We start from the raw sequence: 20,151 nt of genomic DNA on the forward strand, positions 1-20,151 counted from the left end.
TGTTTTCTGCGTGGGCCATTCCGAGTTGTTATAAGCAGGAGAGTTAGTGAGTTTGTTCAGTTTGTTGATGAGGTAAAGAGTAGTTGGTTGAAGAGAAAGTGAGTTAGAGGGCTGCTGGCATTCTGTCATTGTGAGCTATTATTGTGAGAAGCTAGTAGCTGAGGCCAGGGACAGTTTTTGAACCCAGAGGAAGGGAAACATCTGCCATTGGAAGCCCCTACCAAGCAGCAGCTAGTGAAACCGTGACTGTGGACACTATTGTGTGTGTGTAATAAATTGTAAAGTGTAGTCACGTGCTGTATCAAGAGTCCAGTAAATCTGGAACCCGTCTGTAATCATGAAATCACATGACAGCTGGTGTCAGAAGTGGAATTGGATTGAAGATCAGTTGAACTGAAGCAAGATGGATGCCTGGCTAGACAAAATGAAGGCCGTGCAAGAAAGGATGGAAGCCAAAATGGATGCTATCCAAGAAAAGACAGATGATGGTCAAGAGGAGATGAGAGTCCAGGTGGATTGATGCCAACCAATGGGAGAGAAGGCAGCCCAAGTGGAGATGACGAACGTAGCGGTGCACCCTGCTGTCCGTAATGAAGAGGCCGATGTGGAAACTGTCAGAGCCCTGGAGGATGGGCATGGGCATCTAGCTGTAGGGCACCCCTGACACCTGAAGAAGTGGACCCAGGGTGATGGTGGCTCCCAGCAGAAGCTGGCTGCTGCCCGAGGATGGTTGACCCACCGTGCCATTCCTTCATTGCGCAAGGGACATGATCGTCGGGGACCAGACAGGGTCAGTATTGCAAGAGGAGATCCTCAAGGAAGGATGCTTGAGAGGAGATAATGGAAGGGCCCAGAGTGCAACAGTGGAATAAAGGGCTGAGGCCCAAGATGGTAGCTACTTCTGAGGAAGGAGAGGACATCTGGCAGGACCTTCAGGGAAGACAGTAGAGCTGGATATCGAAAAGTGAGCGGTCTAATTTTCCATTGGGCTGTGGAAAATGAGTGAGTGGATGTTGTGGAGGACATGGCACCGACCCAAATGGAAAAGAAGACTGATAGTGATGCACGCCTGGACCAACTGGCACCTTATGAGGGAAATGGTCTTAAGGGGAGAGCAACAGGAGCAGTTGGAGAGTAATCGCTGCAGGAAATGAGCCAGAGGCAAGGATGTACTCGTAAGACTGATCACAGACATAACAGGCACAACTCTCAGAAGAGAAGAAATGGCTGTATGCTTGTAGGCTATTTGGGATGAATTTCCTTAAGGAGGAAGCAATGTGGCATGTAGACCAGTTGCTAGACAACTAGACAACGGTCGTTACTAGGCAACGGCCTCTGAACGGCAACAGAAGAACTTTGTTTTCTGTGTGGTTTATGTTAGGATATTATAAGTGTGGCAGTTAGTGAGGAGTTCAGTCAATTGGTGAAGGAAGTGAAGAGTAGCTGGTTGGTGAGTGAGTGAGGGGACTACTGGGGTACAGTCATTGTGAGGTGTTTCTGTTAGAAGCTGGTAGCTGAAAGGCCAGGTATATTTCAGGAACCCAGAGGAAAGGGAACATCCATGCTGGCGTGTGTGTGTGTGTGTAATAGTCAGTTGAAAAGTGTAGCCACACTGTATCAGAGAGTCCAGTAAATGCAGTCGTGAACCTAAACCCATCTATAGTTGCTCCATACACATGACAATATGTTGAAATACAATGGGAACTAGGCTCACCATGTCAGAGGTCTGGATGAAGACAAATTTTCTTCTATAAGATATCCTATGCAAGGAATATTGTACCTTCAGAGGTGTTCCGTGACAGGAGATACTATTTTTCTTTCCACGTGAGAACTGAGTTTGGTATGATCCTCTCTTGCACTTTCATTGTCACAGAGGAGTTATATCTGACTGTTCCATAATCTGCTGTGTCCTGTTTACCATGAAATCTCAGTGACAGGATGCCATTAGGTTGCAATTAGATCTTAATATCCACATAAGCATTATGTATTGTGGTATAATTTACTGCTTGTTACAAGAGGAATTGGAAATCACCTCCTGCAGCTGCCAGACATGTGACATCTAGTACATGTGTACGGAAAATGTTTTGAATTTTTTGCCTCATAATTGTCAGTACTGGAAGTTTGTTGTTTCCTTTAAGTTTGTTCTCTAAGTAGATTATGCTAGAAGATGCCCTTTGCTTCATGAAATTTCACCCTAGTAAAACCACGAATCTTTTATTTGTAGGGTCCTAGGGCAGAACATACCCTGTTATTGAATACTGTAAAATTTGAGAAACTTTTTCATTTATGATATTTCACTTTTTTTTGGCTTGGAATTACTAAAGCTAATTGATTTTCCCACATTGGAACTCCAGTTTTACTGATTACAGTAATACACAGTTTTCTAATAGTCCAGAACGCTTTACGGTTATGAAACCTAACCTACAATGTACGAGTATGCACCATTTGTTGTGTGTTGTTTAAGGGCCCAGCTTTGTTAGTTTTTCGTCATTTTGTGTTCATTTTCAAATCAGAGAACATTAGGGTAGAGACAGCGTGGCTCCGTGTACCAGTGTGTGTGTTGCTGGAGTCAGGTGGTAAGGGGCCCAGGCTCTCAAGGTGTTCAGATGGGGAGATTGAAATGAAAATTGACTTTAGATATACCTAGTGTATGAAAGTTGGGAAGTTCCCACTGGGGAAGGCTAATCTGGCCTTGCTGATGCAATAGTGAATTCAACAGTAATTATGTTTCATGTATGTAAATCTTTCAGTTACATGTTCCATATCTTGTAGTCCTCTGTGATGTAATAGCTTTCCCTTTGTTTAACTGTGCTTAGATATGGAGATTTTAAGTGCAGCACTGTGTGTACAAAGCCCAAAGGACTCTCATTTTACTGTGTCATTGTGTTCAAAATGCGATTACTCCTTTTATCTGATGTAAGTCAAATATTTGAATGTTTTATATTTTATGATACAATCATGTAAGTATTTTTTTACAAATGAAATGGAAAGAAGCTATGTGTATTACAAGTTTTTAATTATCAGTCACAATAATGAAGTAAAGGCTGTAATGTTTGGTGTAACAAGCGCTAATAGAAACAGTCACCCCATATCATAAAAGGTAGAGTTGCTCCAATGTGTAACCACTGACACATGAAATCGTGTTGTGGGCTGGAGGTAAAGGTCTGTGCATTACTGTCAGCACCAGATGGAGGTTGGGGTCAGCGGATACTCTGGTTGACTTACCGTACACAGAGAACAGCATTAATCTTGGGCTAGCAGACTGGGTAAACCCCACAGTCAGTCAGGGCATGGCAGTGGAGAGAACAGTTCCTGCTCATGCAGGGAATCAAACTCTGCCCATTCACGTAATTTTTGCTAAGAAGTTTCTGCTTTAGTCAGAAGTAACTGCTCTGTTCTCTATGCATTTTGTTTCGATAGTGGTTTGAAGTATCTTCAGTGGGCTACGTGATATTGAAGTTGTGCCAGAATACAGGAGACACTCCAGAGCTCGCTAACTCAGACTGAGGTCACATCAGCTGCTTAAGGTTTCAGACAGTGCTACCATGCAAAGAACAGGGTGTGGACCAGCACATAACGAATGGCTAGATACGTACCCTGTAGGTATAAAGGAACATGGCCTAAAGAAAGAAGAACTGTTTACATTCTGTACTCTCAGCTCTCTTTGGACCGGTACATTAAATCATGTCTGAGAGCATTGGCACCTCCGAGATTTCTGTTTTGGGAGCGAGGGGACAGCCAGCTCACAAACTTTCATTCGAGCCATTTAAGACTGTTCCCGTTGATTGCCCTTGCCTATTCCAGACAGAGCAATGATTTGCATTATACATATTAATATCTGGTATATTTCCTTTTTATTTTAATATAGAAAGGAAATAGCAAAAATTATATTTAAATGTGGCATCTATATTTCCATATAGAGACCCATAAAATATTTGTAAGCTACGTAAACTGAAATTTGTGAGCACACTTTGTAACCCTCTCTTCCCCTTGAAAAGAATTGCGAGAGGCAGTGTCCACTTCCTCGGTCATTGCCACTAAACTTGTTGAGTGAAATATGTACAAAAAATAATTTGAGGATTTTTTGTGTTCTGTTGTTTATTTAATGCAAAGATCAACCATTGTACTACATTAGCCCTCTAAAGCACAGTGGTAATTATATGTACCACATGTTGGAACATTCAGAAGCTTTGAATGTTGCCCCCACTGCAATTTATGTGTTTCGTGTTATTGTCATAATAAGCAGCGATTATTTCCTTAAACGGAATTAAATGTTTGATATTTGTTATGGAGACGCAGTGTGTTTTCTGCGAGGTAGGAATTGCATTTTTAGTATGTTGATGAATTTGATGCCTCAAACCGTTAAATGGGCAGTATACTAGACATGAAGCCTGTCACTGCCATCTGCTGTAGAGGACTTGAGAATACAAATATTCTCTACAAATTGTCATTAAGTTGTGTTTAAAAAAGGATGCTTAAGAGTCGGTTGTATTGGCCGTAGCCATGCTAAACATAGTATGACCCCCAGAAAACTGTCTCCCTTCCCCCCACTCCTTCAGCTATCCAACGACTTTCAGAATTTCACAAGCCCACGTAAGTTCAGCATTGAATCAAGTTCAAGATCCCACAGAGTTCCCTATTGTGAAGTTTGGGGCGGCAGACACAGACAATGCAGAGACCGGCGTTTTGGAGAATCCCTCACAATAAGCCAGACCCGGACGAGCGATATTACGTAAGTAAAAATATGGTGACTTTTCTGCAGCGGGAGGAGAGGCGTGGGATGGGACGGTGGCCATAGCAACCATGGCTAAAAAGAAGTATGCAATGTGATAGGGAACATGTCATTGGCACATCACGCAGAATTGCTCGGAGGCACTTCCGAGGCTCCGTCGTCTCACGGTGTAGTTGGATGAATCGTGAATGGGGCGGATGTTGAAGGAAGCGCTCTTGATGTGAATAGGATTTCTCGACTGAAGGAAATCAGAATTACGTTCACTCAGGGTGCCCGGTACGAGGTTTTCGGTCATAAACTTGTTGATCCTGAACCCACGCCGTAATCATCAACACCGACATGACCGTCTCAGTTCCATTCATTCATTCATTCATTCTCCAATGGCTCTACAGCCTTTTGTTGGATCTCGGCCGTTTTTTTCAGTTTTGTAATTCTACACACAGTAGGTAGTACTCCTTGAGCGGGGGTTTCTGCCCGTCGCAAGGCCGCTACCTACACACAGGATAACCGTATACAGACATATCCATGCCTCGAGTGGGATTCGAACCCACGACCCTAGTGTTTGAGCGGAGATTGAGGATTGCTCATTGCCTTTTTCTTAATCTTGGGTAATATTTTATAATTTTAACACGGAAAAAATTTGAGTCATTACTGGCGGATAAGATTAGTTCAAATGCCTAAAATTTTATGTAACTCTTCCTTTGTTTCAGTTCTGCATTATGTGTTATTTGTAGAATTTCCACAATATTTACTGATAGCACAATTTTTATTTAAGTACTCATGTCCTGAATTCTGAATTTTGGCACTGCCCTTCCTTTGATTTTCAGTTGCAGGTTTTCACTTCAAATGGCTGCTTGCGAATAGGATTTTGGTAGGAAAGAGGGAGGTAAGAACCCGCTTGGAAAATCTAGGCACAGATAAGAGGTATCAAATCTTCAAAGAAGTACGCTGGGAGGGCTTAGACTGGATTAGTTTGTCTCAGGACAGGGAACTATTGTGGGTTTTTTTTGAACACGTTAATGAACCTCAAGTTCGCGTAGAATTTCGTGACTAGCCGAGGGACTTGCCAAGATCTCTGCTATGAGAAAGTCTCGGGGCCGATCCGAAATGTCACCTCTAATACGAGAAATGAAGGAACATGAAAAATCTATCAGTACAATCGCAATCCAGCGCCTGAAGATTGGAGTAGGAGCGCAAATTGTGGAGACGTGTATGCCGGATATGGGTACCTTAGTCCAACACAATTTCTTGCAGTGAACTGACCACCCCCATGAATTCGGATTTAGAGAAACCCTGACGATCGTTTGCCGCATCTTTCGCCATATACTGTATCTGGGGCTACCAGAATGCACGGCGCCAGGCAGTCAGACTGCTGAACATCGAAACGTGTAGGTATTCGAGCGCAAGATCTGCTCACTTCTGACGGGTGCCTGAAACTCGTGAACTTGGAAAGAGCAATAGCACATACTTCCTGCATCAAAGCAGTGGTAACTGTATATACCACCTGTTTTAAGACTAATTGTCATTGAAGAGGCCGTAGGTTTACTGTGACGTAGGAACGAAATTATTACGTACTAATTTAGATTAAGCAAGGGTCTCAAAAACAGAGAACATGTGACGTAAGCATGCAAACAACATTAGTTGCAACTCTGTGTATCTATGTGTGACTATGTGTATAAAGGTAAAGTTGCCCCTGTGCTTAGCTAATTAAGCACTACGCCATGAAGACTTATGGGAGAGTGGATGTATAGATCCACGTTTTCTTGACCTCGGCATTGGTTGGAGGTTAGTAGTTAATTCACTCCCCGGCCGCTTTGCCCCTGGGGAAAGAGCCCCCGGTACACATTGGATAGGAGGTTGGGTGGGCCCCAAAGCTGTCGTAGATGACGTGAAGTGGAGAAGAGAAAATTCTTGATCCTACCGGGACTCGAACTCCGACCCTCGGTCGTCCAGCCCGTAGCCAGGCGTTATACCGACTGCGCTTGCTTATATGCAGTATTTCGGGGAGAGTGCTTGCCCGTTTCGGTTTTTTTCCAGAATAAACAGCGATTATTGATCTTTGTAATAGAGATGAAGCACAGTTCCTCGGAAATAAGAACCAATTTTTAAGAGATTATTTAAATGAGCTTCACTTTATAAAAAGTTAGAGAACCCGTCATGGTACAGTCTCTTACAATGAGCGTTCAGTATTATAACTCTGGACCTGCAGAAGTGCCCACAAGATCAACAGACTTTTGAGTTATTTCTGGGCTAAAGTCGGAGTGTGCCGTTCGCAACTGGATGCTCCGATTAACATTAACAGCTACTGAAAGTCTGTGTTTCCGCACGTGAGCTTGTTGCCAATAGTCGCTAGGAGCGCTTCAGGCTAAAGTGTTAGGCAAAGCTATTTCAATATCGCACCTGCTGGCTGAAGCAGGCGTGAACTCCACTACCTTCGTCAGCGTTTGTTCAGAATCTTCTAGAAGGGACTGAATTTCATAATCTCAAATACGTATGCAGATTTCAGACCAATAAAATTAATCTAACACACAGAAACGTACCTCTCAAATTTACAGTTTGTTACCGCGGACCTAGCAGAGAACACCCAAACAAATTATGATTTGGTCGGCTGTGAAACACGGCTTTCATAAGACCAATGACAAATGAGGGGGGGTGGGTGGAGGATGGCGTAGGTGGAAGATATAGACTTGCGTTCGGAAGGCGCTGGTTTCGATTCTCTGCCGGGACGGGATATTCTGACAGCTTTTTCCTGGTACTCCTCAGGCCCTCCATACAAATTGCAGGCTGTCACATTATTAGACCACTGCCGCTTCCTTCCAAATCCCTTCCAACTTATGCGTGTATAATGACACCTTATGACGGTACACAGTCTAGTCGTAAAATCCCCCCCCCCGAAAACAATAGCACTTCGGCCAGCTGAAGAATTGCCAGTTTCTTAATGACAACCAGCAGTGTGCTGTTATGTTGGAGGTTTGAAGCCCGACGTTCATTGAAATATTATTTAGAAAATAAACATCTACCTCACAGAAAATACACTGCGTCTCTCTTACAAACACCAGCTGGATATCATTATGCAGGGAAATGACCGTTAATTTTTCTGAGAATAATACGAAATACATATATAGACACACCTTGTTGGACATTTTTTTATTTTTAATATTAAACAGGCGGTACCTGTGTTAACGACTGTCCTGTAATGGGTGAAGAGCGAGGGAGTGTCTGTTTTGATCACGCAACGTTTCTTGCAGGCAGAAATGTGATGTGGCGAGGCGGCGCTGTGAATTGGCAGCCTGCATGCCGGTAGCTCGCTGTATTAGCCAATCCAAACACACGGTGTGACTTTCAGGCCGTAACTTCTGGTGACTGAGGTAGCCAAATTTAGCCGCAGTCCTCACGCAGCCCCGACATGATCGTCTATTGTTAATAGAAACACCAGCATAACTGCATATCATCCGTGATCGTCGAACTGGCGGCTTCACTGCTTAATTGTGTTTACAAACACGGAAACAGATGCAACTGTAGTCATGACATTAACAGTTGAAAATACAGCGGTCGTTTTAACAATAGAAATTTTGCCCAAACAGCGGCTGTTTCTGCAAATACTCGTAGTACTCACCAACTGGTCTTTGTAATAGAGAGACATTTTGTTTTCTGTGAGATATTAAACGAAGCCGATTTAAATTACTCGAAATTACGCAGTTCACCACATTTAGGAAGCCATTACTACTAACTATCCTGACGCCGCCACGTTCATAATGCCCTTATCAGAAGGACGAGCGAGCGAAACGCGGAACCTTCAAACGAAACGACGCTTCATCTTCCAAAGAAATAAACCAGTTCTCTCTGTAAGTGAAAGACGTTTAATATAAAGCTGTATAAATACACCTTCGCTTGTTTCGGCCATCACTGGCCATCATTAGCAGGCTCTGCGACATTGCAGGGAAATGCTTTACGTATAAGCTGTACTTAATGCCCGAATTTGTGGATTTTTGCCACTAAAAACTAAGATTAGTCATATGAATGGTTAACAGTCTAGTTGCGTAAAGTGAAACTGATGTTTTCCTTGTGCACTTCTGGTTTGTGCGGTCTTCTGTACGCTCGCAAGCGGGACGTCGCGTATGCAAGGTCCTAGGTGGAGGTGAGTGGTCAGCTTCACGCCCCTGCCGCTTTACTCTCAACAAATAGACCCCTGTACCCACTGGACCTGAGGCTGGGTGGGTTCAACAGCTCCAGAGTACAATCGTTTGCCTCTGCCGGGTATCCAACTCCGGCTCCTCGATGGTCCAGCCTAGTCATTGTATCGACTGAGCTATTCCGGCTCCTTTAAAAAGGTACGAATTCAGAATGGCATGAAATAGCATAGTGTTCGTATCAAATTTCGTTATGAGTACAGAGTTCAGTCCCAGGATAATCCATGTGGGATTTCTGGCGAACGTAACGAAACTGGAGAACACTGATATTCCCCGCAGTTCGTCATTCCACCGAAGTTCTGTACTGTCTGTCATCAGGAGATTGTGTGCACAAGAGACCCAGTACTGGGGCACCCGGTCCCAGCCCCACTCCCGCAGTTCACTTAAACTGGAAACTCAGCAACACTCACTCACGGAGCTGAGCCCTTCCTCAGAAGTTGCCAGTTGTGCAGCTACCCAAGGACTTCCCAGCGTTTTATGGAATCCGAATGTTCATTATCGTGTTCACAAGAGCCCTCCACTGGTCCCTACCCTGAGCCAGATCAATCCAATCCATACCATCACATCCTATCTCTCTAAGATCCATTTCAATATTGTCCACTCACCTAAGTCTTGGTCTTCCCAGTGGTCTCTTTCCTTCTGGCTTTCCCACCAATATCCTACATGCATTCCTCGTCTCCCCCATTCGTGCTAGATGCCCTGCCCACCTTATCCTCCTTGACTTGATTATTCTAATTATACTTGGAGAAGAGTACAAGTTATGAAGCTCCTCCTTATGCAGTTTTCTCCAACCTCCTGTCACTTCATCCCTCTTCGGTCCAAATATTCCCCTCAGCACCCTGTCCTCAAACACCCTCGGTCTGTTCCTCCCTTAATGCCAGAGACCAAGTTTCACACCCATACAGAACCACAGTTAAAATTATGGAAACTCAGCAACGAGCTCCCCAAATTCCTGCAACCTGGTTCCGCCCACGGGCCCGCAATTGTGAGGGCAATCGAACTGTGTCCGACTCCAGTTCCAGGCGCTAAGAGATTGCCGTGCATGTGTGGACGGACGCATGTAAGAATTTCAAAGGCTGACCTGCACCAAGGGAAGTAGTGAAGTGGTGAAGTGGGCTTGTTGACGGCGGCGCTAGTGCGTCCGCTGGCATTGGCAATGGCTACTGCCAGGGTCCGCTAGTGGCAGCAAAACGCGGTTATATTTAGCAGCTCGGCCATAAGCCCTTATGGGCTACACAAAGCAGCGAAGGCAACAAGAAAATCTTTTTCGGAGAAGCTGTCTAGTAGTTACCGTAGACTTGTAGACTGCAGTACCATGGTGATCACATGTGAACATTTCCAAATTTTTGTGTTTGCGTCATTGCATGTGTGATGACATCGTGACAAGGATAATAATTTGTAAGCCTCTACGTCACAATATTCTTATCGGATTGTTATCATTCACTGTTAACGCTATCAACTTTCAGATGTGTAGTGGAGATAGTTTACATTTTCGATTTGTTGGGCGTCTCATGTATGTGAGTTTAAGGAACAACAAGAGTGGTGATTCAGTGCTTTTAACTGCGTGTTTTCAGATTTGTGTATTTTACGTGTTTGCCAGAAATACCCCCGCCTTCACATGGTCTTGTAGATAACTTGCGGCAACATGGCAGTTAAGTCGTTCAAAATGTCAGCCATCTTTACACAAAATCGTGCCGAAAGACACATCATGGCGCATTTTGTAAAACTAAAAATACCAGTGATACATTTACCCACGTAAATCTGCTATTCATATTATGAATGTTAGTAACGCACAATAAACTCTGAGCTATACACGTACGAAACTGTCGTGATTTAACATAATTATCAACCCTTCGGATCGTTGTGGTAACTACACGTACCTCCTACTTCAATAATAATAATAATAATAATAATAATAATAATAATAATAAAACAAATCAACATTCTGTCCACACGTTGCATTTGTGTGTTCCATACGGTTCTCGCAATAAACAGCGACTGTTTCCCTAAACAGCATTAACAGGTTGGGCTCTGTAGCGGAGACGTAATGTGTTTCCTATGAAGTACGGACTGTATTCTTATATATTATTCACAGGAATTTAGATTTCAGTGAATTAAACCCAAATTCTTTAATGAAGAATGAGACATACCACACGATATGTAAAGATCTTTTGTTCAGACACAAATTCGTGTAGATATTTTTAATTTGAGTTCATATTTACCATTAGAGAAGACAGTGACGTTACTGACAACAGAAGGCCCAACGAATGGCCCTATTATTTTTGTTTTTTATTGCTAGTGGGGTGGGACTAAGTCCCTTGTACTGCGATCAATTCTGGCCTATTGTACCAGCCCCAGATGATAGGTGAGGGTGATTGTGGAGCAATTGGTGGAATGAAGATTGGCAGGGGAAACCGAAGTACTCGGAGAAAACCTGTCCCAGCGCCACTTTGTCCACCACAGATCCCACATGACCAGACCCCGGGATCGAACCCGGGCCGCTGCGGTGGGAAGCCAGCAACTAACCTCTTGAGCTAGGGCGCGGCCCTACGTATGGCCCTAAGTAACGCAGAAGCAATAATGAGTTACGATGTGCTTCCGGTTGTACAGAGTGATCGTAAATGTTAGTCTTACTGTGAATCTATATAGCAGGGCTAAATAGCGCGTGTGTGGTACAAAGGCACGAACCTTCCGTAGATAGTCATGCTTATCAAGTGGGTATCGGGATAAGAGTAAGCTGTGCTGGAGTGAACGGCCAGTGACGATCGCAAAAGGCTTGGCGATAAGCCTTTTCTGAACTTTGTTCAGTGCTGAGGAGTTCTGAACGTTTTGATTGTTTCGTGGGAAGTGATGACGTGTGGCGTGGTAGATAAGTACTAAGGTTTCGGAGGAATCTCCTGCTGACATCTTCAGGGTAGCGGCGTAATCTTAGCGCCGATAGGAACCTGCAATTAGACTGCGGCGTCGCTACACAGGCTCAGCTGCTTACAGGAACACGACTGAAGTTGACCGCTTAGCTTGCTCAGACAACACGCCTGTTTATTTGAAGACGTGTATTCAGCTCTTTGGGGGGGGGGGTATAGGAAGGAAAGAAACCACTAGGAAAATATAGATGTAGATGGGAAGATAATACTAAAATCGATTTTAAAACCTAGGATGCGAGGGTGTGGACTGGATAGGGACCAGTGGCGGGCTCTTGCTAACGCAGAAATCATCCCTCGGGATCCATGAATGCTGGGAATTTCTTGAGTAGCTGGTACTGTCAGCTTCTCAGGAAGGGCTCAGAACGCGTAGAGGCTTACTATCAACGCACTTGCTTTCTCGTTGTGCTAGCTGTGACTTGTGACAAATACACGCGAGAGGCATTGGTACTGGCCCCAAGATGAGCGCTGCTGGAGGGGGCGGAAAGCCCCATATTTTTAGTGTAACCCTCCGCCGGACGTCACCCAACGTCCCGTGGGGGATCAGAATTGTGGGGGGCTCGGACACCGGCTCGTGCCTCATCATCACCAGGGTAAGTGTGCTCTGTTTGGAGGGGGGGGGGTCAGACAGCCCCACGCTAATGCTTCGGGTTTGTATTCTGAAGGTGCTCTGTTCCAATCGCCACCGAGACATCGGCTATCCTGACTCGAGTTCTTCATCGTTTTCCTCAGGCCCTTCATGCAAACTCCGGTGTTATATCTCCTTCCAAATCCTTTCCAATTCATCAGTCACCCAACAATTCGACGCTGTCTGCGTATTCTAGCTATTGACGTGGTCGCAAAGTGACCACACACAAATGGGCTTAACATGTCTTGACGTCATTTCTTTTGTGGAACATGTTCTCCGCTTGGAACAAGTAAACTCTGTGTAAAGGATAAATGTCCCTGCATATTCCAGTGTTTGTGACGTATGGTAACACGTGGCTTGAAACCAAAATGAAGTGGCCAATGAAAAAGGAGATGCATGAAGTTTCGATCTGAGTTCAGTACGTCACGTGATATCCAATGTAATGATATTCCTGTCTGTGCAGTTAAGTTGCAGAGCGTCTGTTTACAAGCAAAAGGGTCGACATCGACTATTTCCACCATCCACCGCGTCTCCGATTCACGGGTATATGACGTCTGCAGTTGATATAGCACGTTTAAATACAAAGAAACAAACAGTAAACATTGTGATAGGCGTTCGTACGCCACGTTTCCCGAAAGCATCTTTCATAAGTTTTGAACCCATTTTCTTTTAGCACAGAAGCCGACAGTTGTAACGTCTGTGCGTACTGAAACAAGTGCTTGGAATTAATCATCCTAAACGCGATTTTCCTTGGGAACATCCTAATGGAGTAAGTGGGACTCCTGCTTCGCTGTCGATAGTTTTAGGTTTGGAGTGCGTTTACCCTCTCTGAGGTTTTATCTCTGTGTCTAAACAAATTGTGCGTCAAGTTGGCAACAACTGCTTCCTTCAGCATCCTCCAAAATGCATTATTCACTGATCGTCCTGCCATTCGATCCTACATGACCGCATTTATTGATAGTGCGGATGAACAGATCAGAAATAAATAAATATACATATTGTGGCTCAGACCAGGGACCGGTGGAGGGCTCTAGTGAACACAGTAAGGAACCTTCGGGTTCCATAAAATGCTGGGAAGTTCTTGAGTAGCTGCAGATTTGGCTTCTCCTCAAGAAGGGCTCAGCTCCATAAGTAAGTAAGTAAGTATAGACATACTGAGTTTGAGGTTCTTACAGCGCCGACTCTGGATAGGAATATCTTATGGACCGTGACGCCGCGTAGTCTGGTAGAGATTCAGTGACGTTTCGGAGTGACGTTTTACCTTAATTTTCAGGTTAGATGAAAACGTTTCTCCATTTTATATACCTGGTATATACCATTTTCATGGTATATAAAAGGATTCTTCTACCCTGACAATGGATGCAGTATGTTCCCATGAAACAACGCTGAACATCTGCAAGACTACACGGCGCCACTTTCCACAAAACATGAATCGTGACATTATTTCAAGTTTATAGATCTCTCAGAATTAACTGACGAGTGTGTATGTACGTATTAAGGAACACGGAAGTGATCTGCTCAAGAAGTGAATATTTTAATATTGTTGAGATGAAATTCATGCTTCAAAGATTCAGGCCTGGCTCACACGTGTCTCCTCCATCTTGTGTTTGTGTGAGGCTGGCGTCATTGTGGTTGTCCATTTGTTCAACAGGCACAAGAAGGTGGAGAAGTGCGTCGAGGCGACATCATCAAGAAGATTGCTGATTACGACGCCCGAGACCTGAGACACGAAGACGCGCAGAACTTGTTCAGAAATGCTGGAAACACAGTCTCCCTCGTTGTACAGAGGTACGTCATGTTGCCACCAAGCTGGGCGCTTGCGCTACACGCTACCCTGGTGCTGCCACTTTGTCCTCCATGAATCCCACATGATCCAACCTCGAACCTGGTTCGTTGAGGTGGGAAGTCGATGCCTAAGCGCCTGAGCTATTGCACGGCATGATTATACATCGATACACTGAATTCGTATCGACTTTGGGTACTTTCGCCAGACTGTCATATCGTAACAATATATCCATATCACGTGACATCCTTGGTGACGTTCCCATCCGAATTGTAGCTGTCAGCTTCTGTTCCTTTTAAGGTTATGTTGAGACCCAGTCTATGTACTGCGTGCTACTATGACGTTATGTATGCTGGCAGCCAGACTTGGATGTAGTTACTAACGTGAACAGAAGATAGCAGCAGTAAACGGCAATGAGACGCATGCTTGAGTCTGTAGCTGTAGAAAGTACACAGAATACTCGTAACTCTAGAGAGCAACATCTTCTGGTACGCATTCTCATGCTGCAGACTTTTAGTGTCTTGTATAAGTGTAACGAGGTTTCAAGTTCATGGAGAGCTTTTTCAGCAAAATTCTGAAATGCCCTCCAGGACTGAAATAAGTACTGTATGACCAAGTATGACGGTGGCAAGGGCAGAAATATAACGTTGTAAATACAGTAGTCTTTGTGATACCTATGAGGTTCTCATGTGATAGCGTTTTGCCGACGCTTCGAAGAAATTTGCTGCATCCTCAGGATAACTGAAGATAGAGGCAGCAGGCTTCTTGAAACGTCGCTAAATATCTACCTGACAACACGAAGTCATATGCCAGAAAGCATCGCGGGACTCTACACAGTTCTAGTACAAATATGTGAACTGTGTTATCACAGGGACGCTACCGCTGCTGGTGTCAGACCGGGCGCCACGCCCCCGGTGGCGGGCGGCGTCCCAACACCCTTCGCGGCTGCACTTCCTTCCTCGGCCACCTCGCCCAAGCCTTACGTGAACTCAGCAACACCCACCCTGGGGTCTCCGAGCCCCGTGTCCAAGCCGGTGAACAGGGCGCCGTCCCCAATTGTGTTCCCGCCCCCGCTGCCGGTCTCTCAGGATTTCAACTTCCAGCCGACAGCAAAGGCTCACGTACAGTTCCGCCCTGCTGAGCCCGGAGTGTTTGACGAGCATGACGAGGAGTTGAGCGCCATCGCAAACCAGGTAAGAAGGGATGGCAGGCTCTAGCCGCGTCACCTCCAGTTAGTGATATCATCGTTAGAAAGTCTCTGGATTCTGTTTGCAACGTATTTCCAGTATTCATGCGTCGGTGGGGAGTGCAAATGTACTCACATGGAACTCTTTCCAGTATTCATGCGTCGGTGGGGAGTGCAAATGTACTCACATGGAACTCTTTCCAGTATTCATGCGTCGGTGGGGAGTGCAGATGTACTCACACGAGACTTTTTTTTATTTTTGCGTAAGGTTGCCTACGCATGTCGACGCCCGAATACTGGAAAACTGTATCTCCTCTTTCGGGCCAACACGAAACAATGCAGTTTTCCGATTCTCCATGTTGTGTTGCACACACTTCCGTAAGTTCATCTTACTTGCACGCGTGAGCTTCCAGAACGCGTTTTTCTTTTCTGATTTTTGAATTGCGGTTGATTCCCCTACTTCAAACTCAGTTCCCCGAAAATTTGTGTTGACGGATATACTGCACGCCAGCACTGACGCCCCTTGGTTCGTAGAACAGATGGACTTCATTAATGCTAGTAATGTGGATAGTCATTATTATACGCGCGAGACATACTCAGTCGTGTGAAATCACAGAAATTCAAGGAGTGCTATTTGCTGAGATGTGACGCCGTGTAGTTTGCTAGAAATTCACAGGATTTTCGGAGAAATGTAATTCTTTCATCCTCAGGACAGAAGACTAGACCAGCAAGACGCAGGCAACAGGCAGAACAAAATATCTATCACTTGCCCGTAGTTTAGCATAGTGGTAGAGCACTACACTGCCATTCCAGACGCACTTATTTCGAATCTCCTCTGTTCTTGCTATTGCCTTCTGGGTTATGACATTGTGTAGTCTGGCAAGTGGGCACCAACGTTTCGGGGAAAACATAACCTCCATCCTCAGGATAGAAAAGATTGATACCAACTTTCCAGTATACACGTTGTCACAACCCGGAAGTCCGCAATATATACATGACCTTCGCTGCATTTTCAGATTTGCTATTGCGATGTTGACTTCTGCTCTAATTCTCTACTGTCTAAGTGTTCAAGAATTAAAATCTGGCACAAAGCAAGGCGAGACATCAGCCAGGAAGCTTACATAACAAGCACTTCGAAACAACACACTAACCTGCAGCTTGGGAGATCTGTCGCGAGCGGCACGTCCGCCATCTCGTTTTTCGCATGTGCCGCTGCTGCTTTGTTTCTTGATGTCGGACAATGAATATTCTTTGTACATAGTACCGCAGTTAAACTAAAGTACTGAACAATTAACCCTTTGCAACGCAGGATTAACTGCTTTAACACCAATTAGAACTTTGCATGTCACCTACAGAGTGCATTTGCGTCGTGTGTCGTATGATTCGCACAATAAAATCATTTCCCTGAACAGCATTAACCGGCTGGACTTTGTAGCGGAGACGTAATGTGTTTCCTGTGAGGTACGGACTGACTTGTTATATATTACGAGTAGTTACATGAACTTCAGACTCACTGCGTGGAGGTGGTTTCGAATAACTTCACCGTAGCCCCGCGAGTTGTAGGAGGAGACGAAAAGGGAACCCAATGCTTGGGGGTATAAGTGGGCCACCCTGTTCCTGGGGGATATAAATACGGGGACCTGGCCCTCCAGGTTGGGGGACTCTCTAATCTGAGACAATGCAATATGGTCATGAGTCTTGTGGGGCTCACACCAGAGAATGACTACGCTGGCGAGGACCAGCAGCGATCGTAAACGACAGACCCATCCTCTCATCAGAGAGAGAGAGGCCCACATAAACAACCCCGCAACTGTCTGACAGTAACAAGAATGTGGTGTTGGGCCCCAAATGGGGGTTTGGCACCGAGACATAACTTCAGGCTTCAAGGGGTTAGACAGACTCTTCGTTTCATATGCGAGGAGAACGGGTTCTGCGTAAAGACGTACAATATACTAGCCTTTAATACTGGGGGGCTCCCTTTGGGAACGCTGCTGTAGACAAATGGTAACCATAATGACGTATCAATCGTAGCGGTTGTTTACAACTGAATGATAAGAGGACGATCACGTCCGGTGAAAGCTGAAGGACTGCAGAGGAAGCGGTCGTGAGACTCGGAGGCTGAGGGACGGTCAGGCGGCACCTGAGAGTGGGGTGGCAGGGCAGCGAGAAGTATCCATAGGATCGGGGAGGATGGCTGGTGAATGATGAACTGCAAAGGATTTGGAAGTAAGCGGTCGTGGCCTAATTGAGATACAATCCTGGTGTTTATGTGGAGGGAGTGAAGAGAGCCAGAAAACATTACAGTGAGGATATCAAGTGTCGTGGCCGAGACTCGAACCCAATCTGAAATACAGAGACTGAGCAGGAATGTTGGAGCGCGCAGTCAGTGAACAGTAATGGAAACAGAAAATGTCCTTCGGACCTTCGAGTGTATTTTAATGGCGGACAATACAATTTTTATTTATTTTATTTACTTACGGATTGTTTAAAAACTCTTGCAACTTCTCAAATTACGCAGAGTCGATTAGGAGGATGATTAGCGAGTAAGGAACTCAGAACCGATGTGGAAGATATATGGATTTTCCCTGCTTCTGGTTTATGTCCTGGCTTTTGCCTCCAGGACCCGAGCAAATCCACGGCTACCCTCAGTAAGGGTAGCCGGTCTCCGGGCCGGGACTTGCACCCAGGAACTCCTGACAGCAAGCTACTGCTAATCATCGAACGGAAGAGTTAAAATGGACGCCGCTACAAGAAGCGGCGAGCCTTGTATGGGAAACGTTGACTTCCCACGGTTATTAAAGAAGTTTTATACAGATTACAGTCTCCTGGGATGTTGGGTCGTGTAGTCTGGTATGTATGTGACACAACTGTAGGTTTCACACAGTAGATGTGAGTAACATTTCGTGGGTCTCACTGTAGTAGCTAATCTATCCACTTAATGGAGCCGGGATAGCTCAGTCGGTATTGCGATGGGCTGCGCGCTAGACGGCTGATGAAGCAAAGTTCGGTTCCCGGTATGAGCAAAGGCGTAGTGTCAACACCACCTGTGGGGCCCATCTAACCTCCTGCCTGGGGAGTAAAGCGGCCGGATCGTCAAGCTGAACACTCATCTCCATCTAGTGATGATGTTAAGAATGCGTGGATCTATACCTCCACTCCCGCATACGAGAACATAGTGTGGTACTTAATGAAGCCCAGAGACAGATTTACCTTAAGTTGACTTGTGTGCTTGAGAGGTTTGCATTTCATAGCTTATGCTTCGACACCCGCGAGTGGGACATTTCGCCAGGCTAAAATTAATTTTAGGGCAGCGGAGGGTGTGATCTCATTAATGCACTAAAGCTGTGTTCTCCCGATATCTTGGAACTCTCCCAAATTCTGCTCCTCCGGAGAGAAAATTTGCGCCTTTTAATTGTGGCGACGAAACACTGGTGGTGGCTACGCAGTCTGCAGGGAGCGCGTCTGAGCTACGTAAGGGGATAATTGGCTTGATCCCAAAAGTTAGGGTGCAATAAACTCCAGGCGACATATGCAATTTATCGACACGTGTGTATTCTTGGTTGCAGAGATGCACGGTGCTGGGTCAGATGTTTCATGTCATGTTCCAAGCGTCCGGTGAGAGAGACAGAAGTCGGAGTTGCGGGGGGGAGGGTCACGGGCTGATGGTAACGCTGCAGAATCATATTCGGGAAACGCTGGGTTCGAATCTCTGCCGGGATACTGTCTGTTCTTACTTATATCTCGTGGTTTTCCTCAATCACTCCAGGAGAATGCCGGGATATAACCACGGTTTATGACGCATCTACTGCCTTCCACTTCATCCTACCAGCTGACGCTATGTAGCCTAGACACTGAGTGCGCCGTGAAAGAGTCCGCCATCACTTGCTTAGAAGAGCGCTGATGCGCTGTTGCTCGGTGTCTGATGAAGCATGTGACGTTCATTTCTTTGTCTGTTTATGCCTAATTTAGAGATATCACGAGCAACGCTTTATTGCGGTCGTGAAATCCCCAGTCAGCGCAAGGCGCAGCGGTTCAGGCACCAAGGGAACTCCACTTCCCGGAGAAACCTACCAATACACTGAAGAGACAAGGTGTCAGTGTCACGTGGAAACAGACCGCGTGCCGGAACGGACACTGCGTTGCCGACCGAAGCGACCGTGACACTTGGGGAGACCGAGGCCATCTTGGAATTAACAGCAACAGGTTTTAATGATCTCGCCGTATAAAGTTCATGATTCAGATGATGATTTATTTAACGTCGCTATGAATAGCTTAGGATATATATCGTCGCGAAGAACATAGGCTACTTTACAAACTCGAACCCCGGTTCTAGTCCCAGCCAAACATAACAGTGAAATGTGCAAGTCCAACCGTCCGGTTGAATACTGTACCTTCAGGACAAATCAACAGAGTTAATAACATTTCTAATGCTAGATATGGAGTAGAAGTCTGGTGAGATTAAATTTGATTAATGTTTTTTATTTAGAAATAATTTTACTGATATGGATCTCAGAGAGATAGGATGGGGTGGTATGGACTGGATTCGTCTGGCTCAGGTTAGGGATCGGTGATTGGCTCTTGTGAACACGATAATGAACCTTCCGGTTCCATAAAAGAGGGAATTTTCTTCGGTACATGAACGAATATTAGCTTTTCAAGAAGAACTCCCCTCCATGGAGTTCATTATTTAGAATTACTTTTATATCCTTGT

At 45.2% G+C, this 20,151-nt stretch overlaps 1 protein-coding gene across 4 annotated transcripts in view; it reads left to right on the forward strand.

The window, feature by feature from the left end:
* Positions 1 to 4,577: 4,577 nt before the first annotated feature.
* The window catches only part of LOC111875247 (PDZ and LIM domain protein 3), a 45,478-nt gene continuing 29,904 nt past the window's right edge, over positions 4,578 to 20,151 (forward strand). The window contains exons 1-4 of one of the 4 annotated variants that reach the window (XM_023871318.2): positions 10,094 to 10,320; positions 12,256 to 12,436; positions 14,123 to 14,259; positions 15,126 to 15,447. In XM_023871318.2, the coding sequence (XP_023727086.1) occupies positions 12,305 to 12,436; positions 14,123 to 14,259; positions 15,126 to 15,447 (591 nt within the window). In that variant the 5' untranslated portion in view covers positions 10,094 to 10,320; positions 12,256 to 12,304. Of the gene's footprint in view, positions 4,733 to 10,093; positions 10,321 to 12,255; positions 12,437 to 14,122; positions 14,260 to 15,125; positions 15,448 to 20,151 lie in introns of those variants that run through there. The other 3 variants (XM_023871315.2, XM_023871317.2, XM_023871319.1) reach the window with 3 other exon arrangements.

This window comes from Cryptotermes secundus, unplaced genomic scaffold, assembly GCF_002891405.2.
Source record: "Cryptotermes secundus unplaced genomic scaffold, Csec_1.0 scaffold526, whole genome shotgun sequence".
Lineage (NCBI taxonomy): Eukaryota > Metazoa > Arthropoda > Insecta > Blattodea > Kalotermitidae > Cryptotermes > Cryptotermes secundus.